The sequence below is a fragment of the Pempheris klunzingeri genome, chromosome 7 (genome assembly GCF_042242105.1).
Source record: "Pempheris klunzingeri isolate RE-2024b chromosome 7, fPemKlu1.hap1, whole genome shotgun sequence".
Classification (NCBI taxonomy): Eukaryota; Metazoa; Chordata; class Actinopteri; order Acropomatiformes; family Pempheridae; genus Pempheris; species Pempheris klunzingeri.
Window position 1 is genome coordinate 5,311,071 of NC_092018.1, and position 18,217 is coordinate 5,329,287.

General features: G+C 42.3%; 3 protein-coding genes across 3 annotated transcripts; 1 reads left to right on the forward strand and 2 right to left on the reverse strand.

Annotated features, from left to right (window-relative positions):
• Positions 1-4,646: 4,646 nt before the first annotated feature.
• LOC139204143 (N-lysine methyltransferase KMT5A-like) lies at positions 4,647-9,060 on the forward strand. Its single transcript, XM_070834112.1, has 8 exons — positions 4,647-4,741; positions 4,952-5,055; positions 6,175-6,316; positions 6,616-6,784; positions 6,874-6,961; positions 7,132-7,191; positions 7,989-8,179; positions 8,541-9,060. The coding sequence occupies exons 1-8, from the start codon at positions 4,732-4,734 to the stop codon at positions 8,749-8,751; spliced, it is 975 nt and encodes a 324-aa protein (XP_070690213.1). The 5' UTR covers positions 4,647-4,731; the 3' UTR covers positions 8,752-9,060.
• A 358-nt stretch (positions 9,061-9,418) lies between these two features.
• Positions 9,419-11,783, reverse strand: LOC139204335 (RILP-like protein 2). Its single transcript, XM_070834346.1, has 4 exons — positions 11,480-11,783; positions 11,252-11,403; positions 10,249-10,371; positions 9,419-9,811 (listed from the first exon to the last, which is right to left on the reverse strand). Exons 1-4 carry the CDS (start codon positions 11,771-11,773, stop codon positions 9,790-9,792), a joined length of 591 nt encoding a protein of 196 aa, XP_070690447.1. The 5' UTR covers positions 11,774-11,783; the 3' UTR covers positions 9,419-9,789.
• A 520-nt stretch (positions 11,784-12,303) lies between these two features.
• Positions 12,304-17,543, reverse strand: LOC139203762 (RILP-like protein 1). Its single transcript, XM_070833637.1, has 8 exons — positions 17,157-17,543; positions 16,360-16,510; positions 14,935-15,053; positions 14,548-14,823; positions 14,238-14,429; positions 13,552-13,715; positions 13,360-13,458; positions 12,304-13,097 (listed from the first exon to the last, which is right to left on the reverse strand). The coding sequence occupies exons 1-8, from the start codon at positions 17,478-17,480 to the stop codon at positions 13,004-13,006; spliced, it is 1,419 nt and encodes a 472-aa protein (XP_070689738.1). The 5' UTR covers positions 17,481-17,543; the 3' UTR covers positions 12,304-13,003.
• Between the last annotated feature and the right edge of the window lie 674 nt (positions 17,544-18,217).

Genomic DNA, 18,217 nt, shown 5'->3' on the forward strand with positions numbered 1-18,217 from the left:
TCACGCATGTACTTCTCATTGTAAGAAGTTTGCTGCTCCCTACGTCTCAAACCTCTTTCATAGTGAAGGTCGGTTAGGGCTTTCTGCAGACGCTGGTGCAGAGGTGGATTCCTCCCCCAGTAGTATGGAGATGACTGGCCACCCTGGTGGTTCTGAGATGACTGGCCACCCTGGTGGTTCTGAGGTTGCTGGCCACCCTTGTGGCTTTGAGGTGGCTGGCCACCCTGGTGGCTTTGAGGTGGCTGGCCACCCTGGTGGTTTTGAGGTGGCTGGCCACCCCGGTGGTTTTGAGGTGGCTGGCCACCCCGGTGGTTTTGAGATGACCGGGAATCCCAGTAGTATTGAGATGACTGGCCACCCCGGTGGTTTCGAGATGACTGGGAATCCCAGTAGTACTGAGATGACTGGCCACCCCGGTGGTTTTGAGGTCGGCCGCCACCCTGGTGGTTTTGAGGTGGCTGGCCATCCCTGTTGATTTGAGGTTGCTGGCCATTGTCAGCGTGTTCGTTTTTTCGATGAAGGACAGGCAACTTCTCTCATTTGAGGTGTTTTATTTTCTGTGTGAATAAGTATTGATCTTGGCCAAGGACTCAGTCTGAGCTCTGAAAACCACAGTCAGCAAGCTGTTAGTCTGTAGCCAAGAGGTCCCAGAGTGAGCCCTGAGCACATATGCAGTAACAGTATATACATTCCACCAAGAATACAATTATTTTGATTGGTTGACTAGGTGGGGAGTAGCCGTGGATTTATGCTTGGCCCTCCCTTCGTTGGTGCACAGGCTGGTCCCAGCCTCTTGGCATCACGACCTTCATCCAGCAGCCGTACCTGTAACAAAGTATCCTCCCTAGTGACCTTTCCCTATCGTGTGTGTGCATCTTACAATGGAGTCTTTCTGAGAACATCCCTCCCCTGTAGTTATCTCATCCTGCTGTTCCAGTAACGGCCTCCCACCAGCCTCGTCCCTGGAGCTCCCAGTACTGGGTGTGAAGTAGTTTATGAGATGTGTAGTAGTGCATGTAAGCGTGTACTTTCTTGCCATATACATCCCACTTAATCATCATGTGTCTGACCCTTCAGAACCTGGGGCCAGTGCTTGTTCCCCTCTTTAGCAATTGTGGGGTATGGCTCTTCCCTGTGGCGGTGTATTGCATTAATAAGTCTCTCCCTGCTGATTGACACAGTACATACATTGTCAGTAAGAACTGAGCTTCCAATGTTAGCATTACAAATGGTTCTAATGGTTGGTTATATAGTGTTATTAGTTCACTCACAGGTCATGTAGTTAGTTCAAATAAAGGTTATACAGTTTGTGGCAACGTTAATCAATACATTAATAGTGTTAATTCAAATCCAGTGTTCTGTAATTGGTTATATATGATGTTGTTAGTACTCTGTTACATATATATTTAGCACAGTTAGTACAAATTTGAGGCTCAGTTTTGTATAATTGGCCTTTTAAAAGTAGTGATCAAAAGTAATAATAAAATTCCCCACACCATCCCCGTTGTTTTGAGGTGGCTGCTCCCTCTGGGTGTTTTCATGAGGCTCTCTTGCATCCATCGGAGCAGGAGAGACCTCATTGGACTCCCAATCCATATTTTCGACAGCGCTGCTGCCATCAACAGGTAGTGTAGCTAGTAACTCCTGTTTTTCGTCCTCCAACTCCATGATCTCTCCCCAGGTGAGACCCGCAGGCAGCATTGCCTCGACTGGACTGCTGTTGGCTTTCATTGATCTTCTTAATGGAACCGATCGCAGTTGTAACGGGTTTTCAATGGTTGTTGAAGTGTTCTTCGAACGGTGGTGTGTCTCGGATGTGTGGTGTACGTGTATCTCTCTCTGTCTATCTCCCTCGGCTCAGTTTGGGTTTCGTCTCTGGAAGCCTCTGAGGTCATCAGTGACACCCTCAGCCAACATTCTGGTTACTTACAAACTTGTTTTTGTTTGAAAAATAGTTTTTCCAGTATTGTTCATCACATAGAAATATCTCAAGACAAGATATCTCAAGATATCTCGTGTATATGTCAATGGTTGCAGGAGTCCTTTAGGAGTTTCTGAGAGCTCTGGAAGTGGCTCTGCTATGACTTTTCATATCCGAAACTTTAAAAATGTCCGATTTATTTATTTCCTCATAGAAATGAATGTGAAAAATTTTCAACATTCCCATTTCTTCATCCGACTTCGAGCCCTCACAGCTCCTTCATGCTTTTAGCTAGAAACTCCATTGAAGCTTTAAAATGTTCATCATCTCTCCCTCTTTCAGCACATACCTCTACCTCCTTTGTGCCATTCACCACTTCATCACAGTCGTCTTTTAAACTAAATCTTAAATTAAATTTTTTAACTTTTTCTCATTTTACATGAGTGTGTATGTGGCGGCGCTAGAGTGGGTGACGTCATCGCTAGAGTGTGGAGGAGCGGAAAAATCACATTAAACTTTTGTCTTTAACTCGCTGGTTTGGCCGAACCGTTTCACCCACAGTCACAGTTTATCAGTCACACGTCACTTCCTGTTCCCATGTGGCGCCAGAGAACAGCCACTAATCACGTCCTATATTCCAGTATATGAAGTGTTGACTACACTGTGAAAATGTTGTGCAAATCAAATGATCATTGCCATAGATGTGTTACTTCCTGTTGCCACCAGGTGGCGCAATGACTGTGGTCACTAATTGGCATCTAGATGTCTTCAGGCCGGGACTGTTATTAAGCGTGACAAGTTTGAAAGAGATTGGATAATGTACGCTGAAGTTATAGCAGAGCCGGACAGTCATCAAACGGTATAAATTTAGTGAAGATAGGACCTTGTACAGTGGAGTTACAGCACTTTAAATGCTCATGGCGAAGGAAAATGTATTATCGAAATCGCCTGGTCGTCACGGCAACAGCTTTTGACGGAGACTCACGGTGTTCGCTCCAGACCAACATCAACATCTTGAGGCTTCCCTGACTAAATTTGAAGTGGATCTGGCTGGTCTTGAGCCATCATAATGTAAAACATAGCATTTCCTGTCACCACCAGGTGGCGCTGTGACTGTGAATGAATATTGACATGTAGACGTCTTCAGGGCGGGACTCTCATCAGACATGTCAAGTCTGGTGCTGATTGGATCATGTACAGTCAAGTTACTAACAACTTCCTGTTTCATGGCGAGTCATGGTGAGAACTTTGACAGCTCGCCACGCCCAAACCGTTAAGATTCTGTAGAGACCTTTAATAACTTTTCATTGTTGATGCCTTCTCTACCAGCTAAGTTTGAAGTCGATCGCTGGAACCCCCTCGGACTAGTTCGTTCATTTACGTCCCCTGTAAATCACCAAAAATGCGTGAAAAATCCAATATGGCCGACTTCCTGTTGGGTTTAGGTCATCACTCCAAGAGACTTTTTGTGTTCGTCTTGAAGAGATACATGAACCCACCGAATTTCGTACATGTATACAAAACGCAGTTCCGGGGCTGAGTTTAGGTGGCGCTACAGAGCCATTTTGTCACACCCATTTGCGAAACCTATGAAACACGTAATTTTTCACCACAACTGAATTTTCTGCAAACTTTCATGACTTTTCGTGCATGTTTAGGCCCCCAAAAATGCAATTCATTTGCATAAAAAAGAAGAAGAAGAATTCCTTGCATTTCAACTATGTTTTTGGCCCCCTGGTCTCCTGGTTTTTTTCATTTCACGTATTTTTTCGAGGCCTACCTGCTCGAGGCCTATGAGGTCCGTACACCTCTTGGTTCTTGGGTCCTGGCCCGTTTCCTCCCTTGCACATTTTTCCCCCACGCAGTTTCAATAGGGTCCTCGCACCGCTTGGTGCTCGGGCCCTAGTGATCCTGTGTTTTAAGACTGAACGACAAAACTTGGAAAGGTACTGTCAATGGGTTTCAATAAAATTTTCCTTTTGTTTGTACAGCATCTTTCATGCAAAGTTGCAATACATAGTACATCACATAATAAGACAGTTAATAAGACAGAGAAAAAGATATAAATAAAGACATACAATATAGTCAAAAATGATGTGAAGTATATCTTTCAATACTTGAAGGGGTGTTCCCCTAAAAAAATAAAATAGGTATGCAACCTATTACTGAAAGCTGACGCACTGAATTACATACTGAAAACATGGATCGAACAAGTCAACTTATTACAACTGCAGCACTGAATAAATTCAAAGCATAACGTTTACATCAGTTTGTCAGTAGATGTAAGCTAAAGCATCCAAGTAAAAGTATCAATTACTTGCATGGGACCTTGTTTGCTCAGGGGTAGACACAGGTTACACCCTGCTTCCTTTGGCCTTGGTTTTCAAGTATCATTTTTAGATATTTTAAAGTATTTTACATTTATATTTATTTCACTTGAATCATCTGTGCTTGGTTAACGTCACAGGGCATTTTTAAGTCTTGAATCCTGCTTGTAAACATTATTTTTGCTCAGTATTTCTGAGATGAAGCTATCCTATGAAAGATAGATATGAATGCAGCTTTATTCCTGCCGGACGTGTGACAGCCAGAGCTGCAGCCAATGAGAGAACTGCTTTCACGCTCGTGCCCCTCCCACGTGAGTGAAACAGCCAATGGGAGGCGCAGCACGGTTTTTAAATCCACCACGCTCCCACGGCTGCAGGTTGCGGTGTGCTGGTGTGTTGTTTACCGGAGCAGAAGCTGTGAACTAAGCTCGAAGGGCAATATTTAATAGACTCCTGGTCCTTTTTTTCCCTGTGGGAACTGAGATGGCAAAAGGTAAAGCTGCTCTTGTGTTTCAGTAAAACGTCGAACACGCTCCAGTAGTTAATGAGTAGCTAACAGATAGCTAGCGCTAGCGTAAACAGATTTAAATAAACATGACTGATGTTTACCAATAAAACTCGCCAGTGACGGTCGACTTTTTGTGCAGAGTTTGGGTGAATTTGACAGCAGTGTTTATATTTATCTATTCCCATGTTTACAAAGGGAAGAAAAATGTTCTGAGAGCCGACAAAAAGCCCGAGGACACCGCAGAACACCAAGTTACTTCACGGAGGGAGACAAAGGAAAACAAACCGGCTACAAATAAAGTAAGTTTTGTTGTTTGCTTCTGCAGCTCGTGTGTTTAAAGTAGACAAGCAGCTGTTATCTGTTAACACGCCTTCAGAAAGGTTATGTTCCTCTCACAGGAGGTCCAGCCTAAACTTCCTCCAGTGAAATAAACAGTCTTGTAGGAAGCTCCTAATTATTTGTCTCCTCCACACACTGTGAGGGCTGGATGTCTGCAGTCTAGTGCAAAGGGGCTCTGATGTGGATACCATGATGATCACCTGAATCCAATAACTTCATAAATGACTTGAAGACACAATGTCATAACCGAGATTAGTCTTTAGCTAAACTTTGCGCTCAGTGCTGTGATCCTGAAATATATAATTGACTATTGTGCTTGGCAGTACATCTTTATCTGGCACTAGAGAAAGAAGCACTCTGAAGTGAAGGAACTTTCTGATTGACTATTTTAGCTACTTCTTGAAGTTATTTTTTTAGTTTAGGTAATTCTTAGGTTGTTCTTTTAAAGTTACTCATCCAAAAAGTAAACATGTTTCACTGTGACTGGAGGAATTGCTTAATGAGCTGCACATAACCGACACTGTATAAGTGTGACTTGCAGTGGGCTGTAAGCTTTAAAATTATGATCTGTCCAAAGAAATCACACTGAACACGACTGTACACCTGGTGCTAGTTTGGGTACCTGGACACCCTGTTTTACCAATACTATCCAGCATTTCTAATATGTACTCTACCAATTGCAGAGGCTATAGTTACCATGGAGATGCTTGCCACGCCTGGTTTTCGGCGGCAGACAGAGCGGTGAAGTCCTCATCAGCTGGCTATCAGTTTACTTTGATCTCTCTTGGATCAGACTATTTTTTGTTAACAAAAAGTGACACAAAAAGCATCCCTGGATTGAATTCACATGTATGTTGTCAGAAGGTGTGAGCAGGAATTAATACATTAAACACATTCTGCACCAGCTACATGGCTCTAAACAGCCTTATAACGTGACATCTCATTTATTGCATCTCATCAGATTTGCATGCTGACTCAACCCTAGTGAGCTGAATATGTATGTAACTCCTCAGTGTTATCGCTGTGAACGGTACAGTGTTTTTTATTTCTTCACCACAGTAATATAATTCTCTTTGCAGCATTGCATAGGTAAAGCGCAGTCATTTTTCCAGAGTTTTCGGAGTCCAAGCAAACCTAGATCCCCTCTGAGTGACAGCTCAAGCATGCTGATCCAGGAAGGAAATGAGTTGGATGCAACTAATCTTGACGTGTCAAAAAAAGGTAATGATCTAATTGCTAATTTTAAAAGGTTTGACACAACTAATCTGAGATGTAGTTATTTGGTCATTTTTACTACATGTGATCTCCCAACTGTTCTGCTGTTCACACTTGTGTTACTGTATGTTCAGCAGATTCACGTGTACTACAGGAACATTTCCTGTGCATGTGAATGGTTTCACTGGCCCACTATCTTAGGACGCAGTGTTTTTTTTCCTCTTAAAAGTGACCTCACTTTCTTGGTTGAGGCCAAATGTTTAGGGCAGCTGCCAATTTCATTTTTTGTTTCTTCTTCATTTTAGATATGCCTAATGAAATAAAACCTGAGAGTTGTGAGCCCAACGAAAGGATGCCTGAGATGACTGAGCAAAAAGAGTCCACCACACAAACAAGTGTCAGGTCTGCAGCAGACGGCAAAGTTCCAGCATCCAAAACTCTGAGTAAAACAGGTCGTAAACTCGGAGGAAAAAAGTGAGTGCTGAGTGCAGAGAGGCAACATGTCAGACAGACACTTTCACAGAAAATTATTTCTCATTGCTTTGATAATGTCTCTCTTTCAGGACGGAGAATAAAGCTCCCCAAAACAGAAAGGTTACAGACTATTTTCCCATCAGGCGGAGTAATAGAAAAACTAAGGCAGAGCTAAAGGTGGGTAGGAAAAATGCTTCCTGTGGATTGTATTATACTTTCATAGGAGAAATGATTTTGCACCTGCAGTTAAGATTTTTTTGCTGATTATTTGTTTTGTGTGAAAGGATGATGCAACTCTATCTCAACAGAAAGTTTGACTTTGACCTAATTACTCAAACTGTCAACAGAATGAAGAACACAGACACATTGATGACCTGATAAAGAACGACATTGAAGAGGGAATGCAGGTAACATTTAATGGATTGAATGTGCAGTGCCACTTTGTGTTCACTATGTATTTTGATGACTGTCTGCAACACAAAGTGCTCCCATTTGTTCACATTAGCATTAGAATTTGCTAGTTTTCGCAAATAATTTATTACAGTGCTTTTCAACTGGCTTTATATTATTACAATGTGGGTAATATACAGTACTGTGCAAAAGTTGATATTGATGGGATTTAGATTTTTCTTCTGTTCCCTTTGCAATTTGTAAATTGATAAAAAATAAATTGTCACATGAGCCTCTTTCCCCCGTGAGTTCCCCAGCACTAACGACGCCGACAGTTAAATCCAAAATGCTCTTTTATTTTAATTATAACAAAAGGTGTCCGTTGCAGTGAGGTCCGGTCACTCAGCTCCTCTCCCTACTACGCTACTGCGTAAATAGGGAGAGAGGCAATTTACTGCAGGTGTTCTCAAGTGCTAATTACCTCTCTCCCGCACCGTCTCCGGGGCCAGCCCTGCACCTCTCTCCGTTGCAGCTGAGCTCGAAACCAGCCACCCCTCCACATAAATATTAAAATGTTTATATTTTTGGATCCAGTAAATGTCAACAAGCTGGATGACTAGTGAGCTTTCAGTGTATGCAACATGGAGGAAAGTTGAGCGTTTTTCATTTGCATATACTACCCACATTTTACTGATACGAAGCTAGTTGAAAATCGGCAAAGTATCCCTTTAAATATTTTTGAAAGGTAAAGCAAACCCTGCACCATTGCTAGTACAGTTAAACTTCCCGCTTTTGTTTTTTTGAACGTTGGCAGATCAAACACATGGACGGAAAAGGAAGAGGGGTGTTTGCTGCCAAGATCTTCAAAAAGGGAGAGTTTGTTGTGGAGTACCATGGAGATCTACTGGAACTGGCTGAGGCTAAAATAAGAGAGGCCGAATACGCTCAGGATCCCCAAACAGGCTGTTACATGTATTACTTCCAGTATCAGTCTAAAACGTACTGGTAAGTCCAAATGTCACCACTTTAAAATGGGACTAGCATGTGGTTTGCCACTTATGCCATGCTATTTATTTTCTGTTTTAATTTGATCAACTTTCTGTGGGTAATTAACTTTAACTGTACAGGGATTTTCTGAGAGTGACTGCAAACTCTGTGGCCCTAACATGGCTGGGTGATTACTGCAATTGCTAAAAAATCTTAAAAGAAGATAATTACTTCAGGGATAAAATTGCTCTTGCTGGTAAATTAATTTTCCCCATTGTTTGGACCATTACCATCTTATTTTGCATTACATTGACTGACTTGGGGCACTCAAGAAGAAAAGTCTTGGACTGTATTTAACCTTTTTATTTATGTTTTACAGTGTGGACGCTACCAGGGAAACGAGTCGACTTGGAAGATTGATCAACCACAGTAAAAGTGGTAATTGCCAGACTCGGCTTCACCCCATCGATGGAACCCCTCATCTGATCTTGGTGGCCTCCAGAGATATCAAAGTAGAGGAAGAGCTGCTGTATGACTACGGTGACCGGAGCAAAGCCTCAGTCTTGGCGCACCCTTGGCTCAAATACTGAATTTGCTGTATGTCAAATGAACTGGTACTCTCTGCTGTCCTGTTCATCTTCATGTGTAACATGCTATAGATGATCAGTCCTGAACATGCTTTTATTGAGTATTAAAACATTTTTGTTTTAAATGGAGGCTAAAGCTTCAACACATGAACAGAGTATTTTTGCTACAGTTTTTATCATGCTTTTATGTTTTGTTTTTTTTAAATGGTAGCAGATTGATGCAAGCTTGAAGAGGATAAGTAGTGTTTCATATTGTCATGGGGATTTCCTTTTTGTTACGAAGATTTGACAATTCAAATTCACTATTGTAAATTATTACCTGTTTTGTAAATTGAGGAATAAAACACTGTTTTCATTCCAGCTGTAGCATGTTTAATGGTGCACTAAGACCTTTTTATGTTTGTGTGAGCTTTGAAGCGCATTAAGACCAAACTGAATCAAATTAAACACAAGGCATTGAACAACAGTGATCACACCTGACAATTAAATCCTACATCGTCATTACCCCCACACTAATATTTGTGAAGTGAAGTGATGCTGTAGCTTTTGGCCACAAATGATGTGGAATAAAACAGAAACTTTTTAAATATTTGACTCCAGAAAAAACACATTATTCCAAATGTAATAACATTTTATTATCAAATTTTGGCAGATGGGATCGTTTTTCCTTTATTTTGATAGCTGATAGTTAAAATAATTGGACCAATATGAAGACCCCAGAAGACAAGAAAATTATGTTTTCAAGCCAATAAATAACTCCATTTTGAGCAAATAATCAACATAATCTCTAACAGTAGTTAGATAATACTTTCCAGTTTGAATATCTTCACCAAACTTTCCACGTCATATATTTCTACTACATCAACTCTGTAGAACTATAAACCATCTTAGGTTAAAAATGTCAGTACAAAACGTCGTGCTTGTTAGGCTGACAAATACACAGTAAAAAACAGTCATTATAAAAGTGGTTAACTGAGGAATAAGTTGTGCCGACAAATCCTTTTTGTCCTCAACACGGTCCGTTCTTCTGAGCTGTTTTTCTTACTTTCGCCTGAATGAAAACCTACAAACAGAAAAGGTCCAGAGTTAGTTTAAGGAGGTTAATCCTGAGTGTGGTGGGGCGAACATGGAATATACAAGCAACTGCCCAGTGCGAGGAAGCAACATTTCGTCATGGCAGACTAATGAATGACCTCAGCATTAGTTTGGTAGACTAGCTGCCAATTTCCAACCCCCCCGCTCTCTCTCTCTCTCTCTCACAAACATCCTCAGCATCAGCATGAATTCATTTGGTCACAAGTATATCATTAGGAGACAGGAGACGGGCTGTGAGAACAATCTCCCTGCTAGCTTACGTCAACATCATGTGGTTGCTGCTGAAAGTTTTCTTGAAACCTTGCCATCGGAGGTGTACAGCCAAAAATAAATATTTAAATTAATTTGTGCTCCTTTCAGACTACTGCTTTGTTGTCTGCACAAGTAATCCAGCCTGTTACTCACAGTTTGCCTATGGTTGTCTTCTCCTCTTTTGCATCATTTACTGTGGCTGCGCTGTGCTCTGTGGCTGCTGGTGTCTCCAGATCCACCTCTACCATGGCTGGTTCAGCCTGTGGCAAAATGCCGCTGCAGAAGAAGGTAGAGCTTTTTGTGGTCACTGACAGTTTTCTACACTGAGGTGTTGTGCATGAAAAACAGCTGCGAAACAAAATGCACATTATCAAGTTGAAGCTATTTGTGAGTTTGAATGAATCTCCCCCTGCCCTTTAAAACTAGAATTAGTGTTGTTGTCAGAGGCTAATTTCAGCTTTATCGACATTGTAACATCAGTGCAGGTCAGTTCTACTGCTGATATCTGCAATAACTGCTCGACTGCACTGAGATATTGTTGCGGTTTATTTCGGATGTCACATTGGTTAATTTATTGGCATCATAGTTGTAAGATCAGTCGTGTCTGTATTTATATAAAGACTGTTTGATTCTGTATGAGTCTGTATGAGATATGGGTAGGATAATACTGGATATATGAGTGTTGGACGTGTACTACTATTAATTTAAATATTTTCAGCGTGTCTAACAGTAGACCTACAGATCAGCTCAGACAGGTCTCAGCAGTACAGCCACTCTCATTCTTGTAGAATCTAGTTATCAGCTTAAAACAATGGACAATTCACACTGGAGTAACACATTCATTAGCTACACCTGAATAATGCAATGTGGTACTCGACAACAGCCCTACAGTAAATCCTGCTTTAGCAAACACCAAATGGTCGGTTTAGTAGACCTTGTGTGAGAGAGGTGCTGATTGCACTTTGTGGCCAGTGTTGAGGTGGTGATGTTCTGGATTATACTTCTGTGAGACACTTCCTGTCTGATGCCCTGTCCTCCTCGGGTATGTAAAAGGAGGGAGACACCATAGATGTCAATGTAATGCACTTTCAGTAATGGGGGTTGAAGCTCTGTTTAAATCCTGTCTCAGAGTGGACTGTAGACTGTAGTTGCTCACCTCTTGTACAGCTGAAGCTCCTCCTGAGCCACCATGAGCTGAGCCTTCAGCTGGTTCCTCTCCTGCAGCACCTCCTTCAGCTCCTGCATGGTGAAGCGCGGTCTGTTGGGGTCTGTCAGGTCCACCACCAGCTGGTTTGGTCCCGCTGTTTGCTTTAATGTGGCAGACAGAAGATCTTTAAACTAATGTCTGAGAAGAACTTGAGGACCGACAGGCAGTAACACTCACCGTGCCCGGCCCGGAGGAGCTCTCCTGGATGATCCTGTCCAACTCACTCCTCAAGTTGTCCCGCTCCATTTTCAGCTCCTCCAGAGACAAGTTGTACTTATTGACTAAAGTCTCAAACATCTCTAAAACACGGACTATTCTGAACTGCAAATCCGACACTTCTTCGCCCGCGCTGCTTATTTTCAACAAATCTCGTCCGATTACATAGGAAATGTCATAGACATCCTCCACCGTCAGCTCAAACGCGTCCTTTTCGAAAGCCAGAGCGGGCGACGGCTCTTCGCCAAACTCCATCGCGGAACAATACGACTCCAAAAAGCGCCGCAATTAAGTAAACTTTAAGGTGAAGGCTCCGAAACGGCCCTTTGTCTCGGTTTAAACACTTTTACGAGCATTAGATGACAAACTTCCAGAGCGGCGGCACTTCCCCCATCACTCATCCACCAATGACGTGACCGTCCGGGCGGCAGAGGAGGGCAGAGTATCCTAGCGACAGGTGAGTACAAAGATCATGTACGAGTCAAGATAGCTCGCTCCACACTGTCTGTCGGTCCGTCTGTGGACCCGGCTCCTCGTTTTTCACTATTGGAAGCAGGTAACTCTCACTGTTTAACGTCTCTCAGTCAGAAGGCTTGTCAGGATCAGGTGAGAAAACACGTGATTTGGTGTGTTTTCTGCGCTGTTACTCTCCGTTCTTACACAAAATAATGTCTAGATTATACTATATACTCAGAAGTGGGACACAAACACCATCTCTACCACATCTGGCACATTTGGCTTTGCCACATTTGCATTTGGCAGCAATACAATAACAACATTCAAAAGATATTTAAAAAAAACAACTTTATTACTTTATTCGAACAAGCATTATTTTACACATGTGGTACATGTTTTTACAGCACCCATTCTTGGTGGACTAAGCTCTGGTCTATCTGATTGTAGCAGTGTAAACCACAGCATGTGGTGCCAGACTGTAGTGCTTCAAAAGTACACAGCAACATGTTCTTTTCATCAGGAGGGTTGACTTAATGCTGGCATGTTGCAAATGATATCAAAAGGTCTCTTAGCAGAAAACACAGGTTCATTCGCTCCACCTTGAAACCAGCCACAAACACCTCAGCAATAATTTACCTTCAGATTCATCTTAACTTTACAGACATATAAATGACACAAGATGTCACATATATGAGTCTTATGTCATCCGGGCCACATGATATTATTCAGGGACTGCTTAGGAACTTCAAAGTGCTTGAGACTTGATATATACTCTGGGCTATAGTCTATATTACAGACACTTACAGCTTCACTACAACTAAGGAAGCACAGCTTTTTCTTTGCTATATATAAAGTGACATTATTCATGGAGCCACAAAACTCTGGGAGGTCATAAATACAACACGCAGTTGTCTCACATTTGAACTACTAAGATTAATTCAAAGCTCTTACCAAGTTAGCTAAAATGTACTGTAAAAGTGACACCAGCAATGACAACAATGGTTAATTCATCACAGTTTAAACTGAAGGTCATACAAAGGAAACAAGTCTTCTGATTGGCAACAACGAGGGGTCGTCCGCAATCAAACCTGCTGCCACCATTGGCATTATGGCAGTGAAGATCCTGTACAGAGATGAAAATGGAAATGGAGACAGGAGGGAAATTTAGAGTTGGAGATATTGACCTCTCCCAAGAGCATTTTTTAATGGTCGTATGAGTATCTGATGATGTTTGTAAGACACATCATGATGATATATTACACCAATGGAGCGTCACGGGACACAATAAACAGGAGAGTGAGGAGCTGGTCCTTTTGACTAGTGCAAAGGTAAACCTTGGTGTATGAAGACAAGTGAGCGAGGGTCACGTCAATCTCATTACTCACAAGCGTCTAATTCCTGATTCGGCCTGATCAGTGGAACTGTAGCATGGCGGAGGTGATGGAGCACAAACAAAGGAGCTCACGTCTTCCTCAAAGTCCTCACTGAAGGATATGAAAGAGGAAACTATTAACGTTTGCATCTGTGTTCTGTGCATTTCAGATTATTCAAATCTTCATTTTAGGGAGAAAACGTACCTTTTGTAGTACGCCAGCTCTTCCTGTAGCACAAATACTTGGGCCTTGAGTTCATTCCTCTCCTGCAGGACGTCCCGCAGCTCCTGCAGGGTGAAGCGAGGTTTGTCTGACTCTTCCTCCAGGCTGTCTGTCTCCTCTTCTGCCTCTTCATCAGTTGACACCTTCTGCAGTCAAAACACACATTCGGCATTTCTCCCTGCACAGCATGGACCCACACTGAGAGTGATTGCTTCAGTATTTCTGCATTAGGCACCCAACCAATTAGAGGCACAGTCACTTCGTTTCTGTTGGTGAAGGTACATTGATTTGTTTCGTCTACCTGAAATAGTAAAGCTACCCTGTGGATTTATGCCCACTAGTGATGTTGCAGAGCAACGCTTTGATAAACAGGCCGCTCTACTTTTTGTTTCTTCTTCTAGTAATTCATATTAACACACCATAAAATATAGCCATGCAACAATAAAAGAGGAGAGGAAGAAAACTGTAAGCTGATGTAATTAAAGCAGATTTAAGAACATGTAACGTTTTTTGGGGTAAGAAATGTTTTCAACATGTTTGTTAGGCCTTAAGGACACACCAGCATGACATAGTGACAATGCTTTGTGTTGAATGTAAATAGTTTTACAGTGGGTCTCGGCTATAACCCCAGTAAGACTGTGTACAGGGCAGAGTTAAGTAGGTGTTACCAGTAACAATGCTGGCTTGTCCTTATCTTCGTCACCCTCTTCCTCACTTTTTTCTGTGTTTGATGACCTTGGGAGAATGGAAGGACTCTTGTCACACTCAAAGCAGTTCGCCACAAAGTCAGGGTCTCCTCCACACTCCACCCACACCGAATTTGGTTTGATGGTGGAGTCAGATGGTGCTGCTGCTGAGGACTGGATTGGTAACACAAAACAAACCATCCACTTATATCTACGGCCAAAAGTAGTTTCAGCCTAATTATATTCATGGTTTACAGCCTGCTGAAGATAAGTCACTTTTTCTTTTTCTTACTGCCATCTGTGGAGATGTAGGTGATGACCCCCCAGATCTGATAAAAGAGTTTTCTTCTATATCAGTGACCTCTCTCTCCAGTTCCCATCCCTGGAGCTCCTTTCTCAGCCTTGTGACCTCCTGCTGCAGAGCCCCCAGCTCTTGCTGCCGTGCCTGGGCTGCAGCCTCCAGCTCAGCCCTCTGCTGGATCACTGTCTTGCCCTGAACCTCCATCACTCCGATCCTGTGACGAAGGTCCTGGTTGATTCGTATCAGGCGATGCTGCTGCATCTGGAGCTGTAGTTGAGGAAATATAGTTTCTGACTTTAAAAAAACCAAAAGGTAGTAAAATGTAAACCAATGTAAATAATTTGTAAGGTGCCAGTATGTGGTGTATATGGTCATCACCGCCTCAACATCCTCATTTTTTAGAGTCAGCTCATGGTCTTTGGCCCGGATTTCATCCCTCTGCTTATCCACCAGGTCTCTCAGCTTCTTCATCAGCTGCCTCTCCTTCTCTGACATCCCTGTGGGTATCATACTAAATCTCAGAAAAATGTTCACATATGCAACACCAATCTAACAGAAGAAATACCAAGAACATACCAGTTAATTTAATTTCTTAATCTTAGCCATCAGTTCCAATTGTGTCAAACAGCAACCATTTTAATACATAAAATGACCAAATTCAGCAACATCTATCTAATGAGAAGGCTTCAAAGTGCACAGCTATTGGCAGGCGACTCTAAAATCTACATATAAGCAAAATATCAAAAGGAGTTTTCAAAACAGACCATTTGGTGATTGCATTACCACATTACAATGGAAATGTAACTTTAAAGGTTATGATATAGTTTAGAAATGACCATCAATAATGTTAAGTACACACAATTTGCAGTTAACCACAAAACCACTAGAATAGACCTTCAAAACTTGGTCTCTTTAAGATGAATGTTTTTTTCTTCACAGACAATATGTCAGTGAACAGAGGACTCATTTCATGTAGCACCCATTCATTTTGACGTGTGCACACTGTGGCCTTGACAGTAAGTATAGCTGCAGCCACCATGAAAGTCTCACACCGGAGCTATATTTCTGTCTGCTTCAAAAATAGTCTCCTTTACAAGCTCCTGGCCGCCTCTTCTCACAGCCTTCTTTTTCATGTCAGCCTGCAGGCACGCACCATGTAACGCTCAGTCCCATGTGACTAGATGGGATAAATATGTGTAACATACAGCAGATGGTTAATCGGTGCATCACAAATCTGTAGTGAACATGCATATGGGAGAGATAATAAGATTTGTACTGGAACTCTCTGCTGAGACCAAAAGTATTTAGTATCCACAGTCATCACACTGTGCAACATAACATGCATGGCAAGACTTCACACAGCAACAGATAACTGACCATGCTACTTTGTGATTATAGTCGGTATACCACATACTATGTACTTAATATGCGTACACATTCTGAATATGTGTATATTTTTAAAATGTATATTACCTTCATATTTTTTATAATACCTTGTCGTTCATTGACATTGCTGCATTCCTGTAACAATCCGATATGAGTGCTCTGGTTTTCCTACATTTAAAATCTGGGGAACTCACACCTTGGCACTTATTGGGGTCAATTTTGTGTGAGGTAGCATGAAGCCAGGGAGAGCGTGGCACTAAAAACTGATTTGGTAACCTGCTTTTACTGAAAGAATGTAGCTGATAGTTGTATCAAATTGACATAATAATAAATGTGTTTTTGTACCATGAATCGTCTTAAAACCTCTCTAAACTCGTGTCGAACTGTGGTCAGAGATCATTGCTGGAGAAAACCCACCCTCCTGTTTCTGCAGGTCATCCTCTGTGACGGGGGACTCTCTGAGAGAGAGGCTCACCAACAGCCTCTTGTTCTCTGCCTGAAGCTGAGTGATTTGAGCGACCAGGTCCTGAACTTCTCCTCTCCACACATCCTCCACCAGCTCCAACTCCTAAACATAGGAAACACAGAAGTAGTAAGAAACACAGCACAGTCAGGTGTCTGTGCAGGCTCCTCTGTATGGCTGTTATAGCTGCATGAACGTGAGGAAGCCACCGTATATCTGTATAATGTCATTATCATGTGTCTTTGCTGTTATCGTGTTATCTTGAAGTTGTAGGTGTTCAGTTAATTGAAGGTATGCTGTAAGTGAAAAATGTTGGAATATTAAGTGTACCACAAATCAATGAACTGTTCCCAAATCATTATGATAGCTAGTAATGTGTAAAATAATATAGTGTAGGAGAGTTTACTCCACTTCACCACATTTGTTTAATGCAATTTAGTGTAATATATTAGTGTAATACATACAGTATATAGTGCTACCATACATCATACCACAAATAGAACTAAACTGATTAATTGATTATTCATTCATCACTGACAGATAATTGATTGTTAAGCAATTTGAAAGTTGAAAACAATCAAACTAGGCAAGCATACAGGTACACAGACAGACAGACAGACAACAGGTAGGCTAACAGACAGATAAGTACAGAGACAGACAGACAGACAGACAGGTACGCTAACAGACAGATAAGTACACAGACAGACAGACAGACAGGTACGCTAACAGACAGACAGACAGACAGACAGACCTCCTGGTGCTTCCTCTCCTGGTTGTATCTGTCGCTCCGCTCCTGCCGTAACCTGTCCAGCTCCCTCCGCAGCTCCTCGGCCTCCTGTCCGGGGGCTCCGCGGCTCACCAGGGCCTCCAGCAGCTCCAGGATCCGCACCACTTTGGGCACCACCCCGACCAGAGACTCGCACCCAAACCTGTCGATGATCCGCTCAAACTCCCGTCCGAGCACCGCCGCTATGTCGTACACATCCATAACCGTCAGCTCCGCCGCGGGTCTGTCCAGCGCTGACATAACGCGGGTTTCCATGTCTGTCTTCTGCTTTATTGACTCCTCCGACATTCAACATATCTCTCCTTCCTCTGACACTCTGAGTAAACTCGCGGTTGTTGCAGAAAAACTGGTTTCCACACGCCAGCCGGGCCTGTGTGTACACGGAGACCACTTACTTCAGTTTGTTGACAATTTAAACTTTGCCAACGTCCCGAGCAGACACTTTACATGCTGCGTTCATCATCCCAACAAAAACTCGGACATGTCAACTCCGGCCTTTATAAATACGACCCTAACGTCTTTTCAAGCCACTGTATGAGCAGTAAAGATTCATCTGGTTTGGCTGTGGCGTACTGTTTGATTCAGACATGCTAAACCGCAAAGTGCCACTAAATGGTTTCCGCAAAGTGCCACTAAATGGTTTCCGCAAAGTGCCACTAAATGGTTTGAGGAGACTCTCATATTTACAATCGCTCCTGAAGGCATCAGACATCCGTCCACGTTGAGTCAAAGTCCTACTGCGCATGTCATGATATTATAAGGTTATTACCTTCTATGCCCATCAGGAAGCTTCTAAAATATCCCAGCACCGCTTGACACAGGAGCTACAAGCAGCCTATAATAAGCAATCCATATATCAGATTCAATTTGCTAAAGTGTTATTCAGTTATTTCCAATATATTAAGTGGATTTCTCTGTGGGAATATGAAGACATGTATAGAATATTCAATTAACTAATTAACAATACAGCCTGAGATGACAGTAGGCTGTATAGCTTGACCAAGATTGTTGGGGGGGAAAAAATA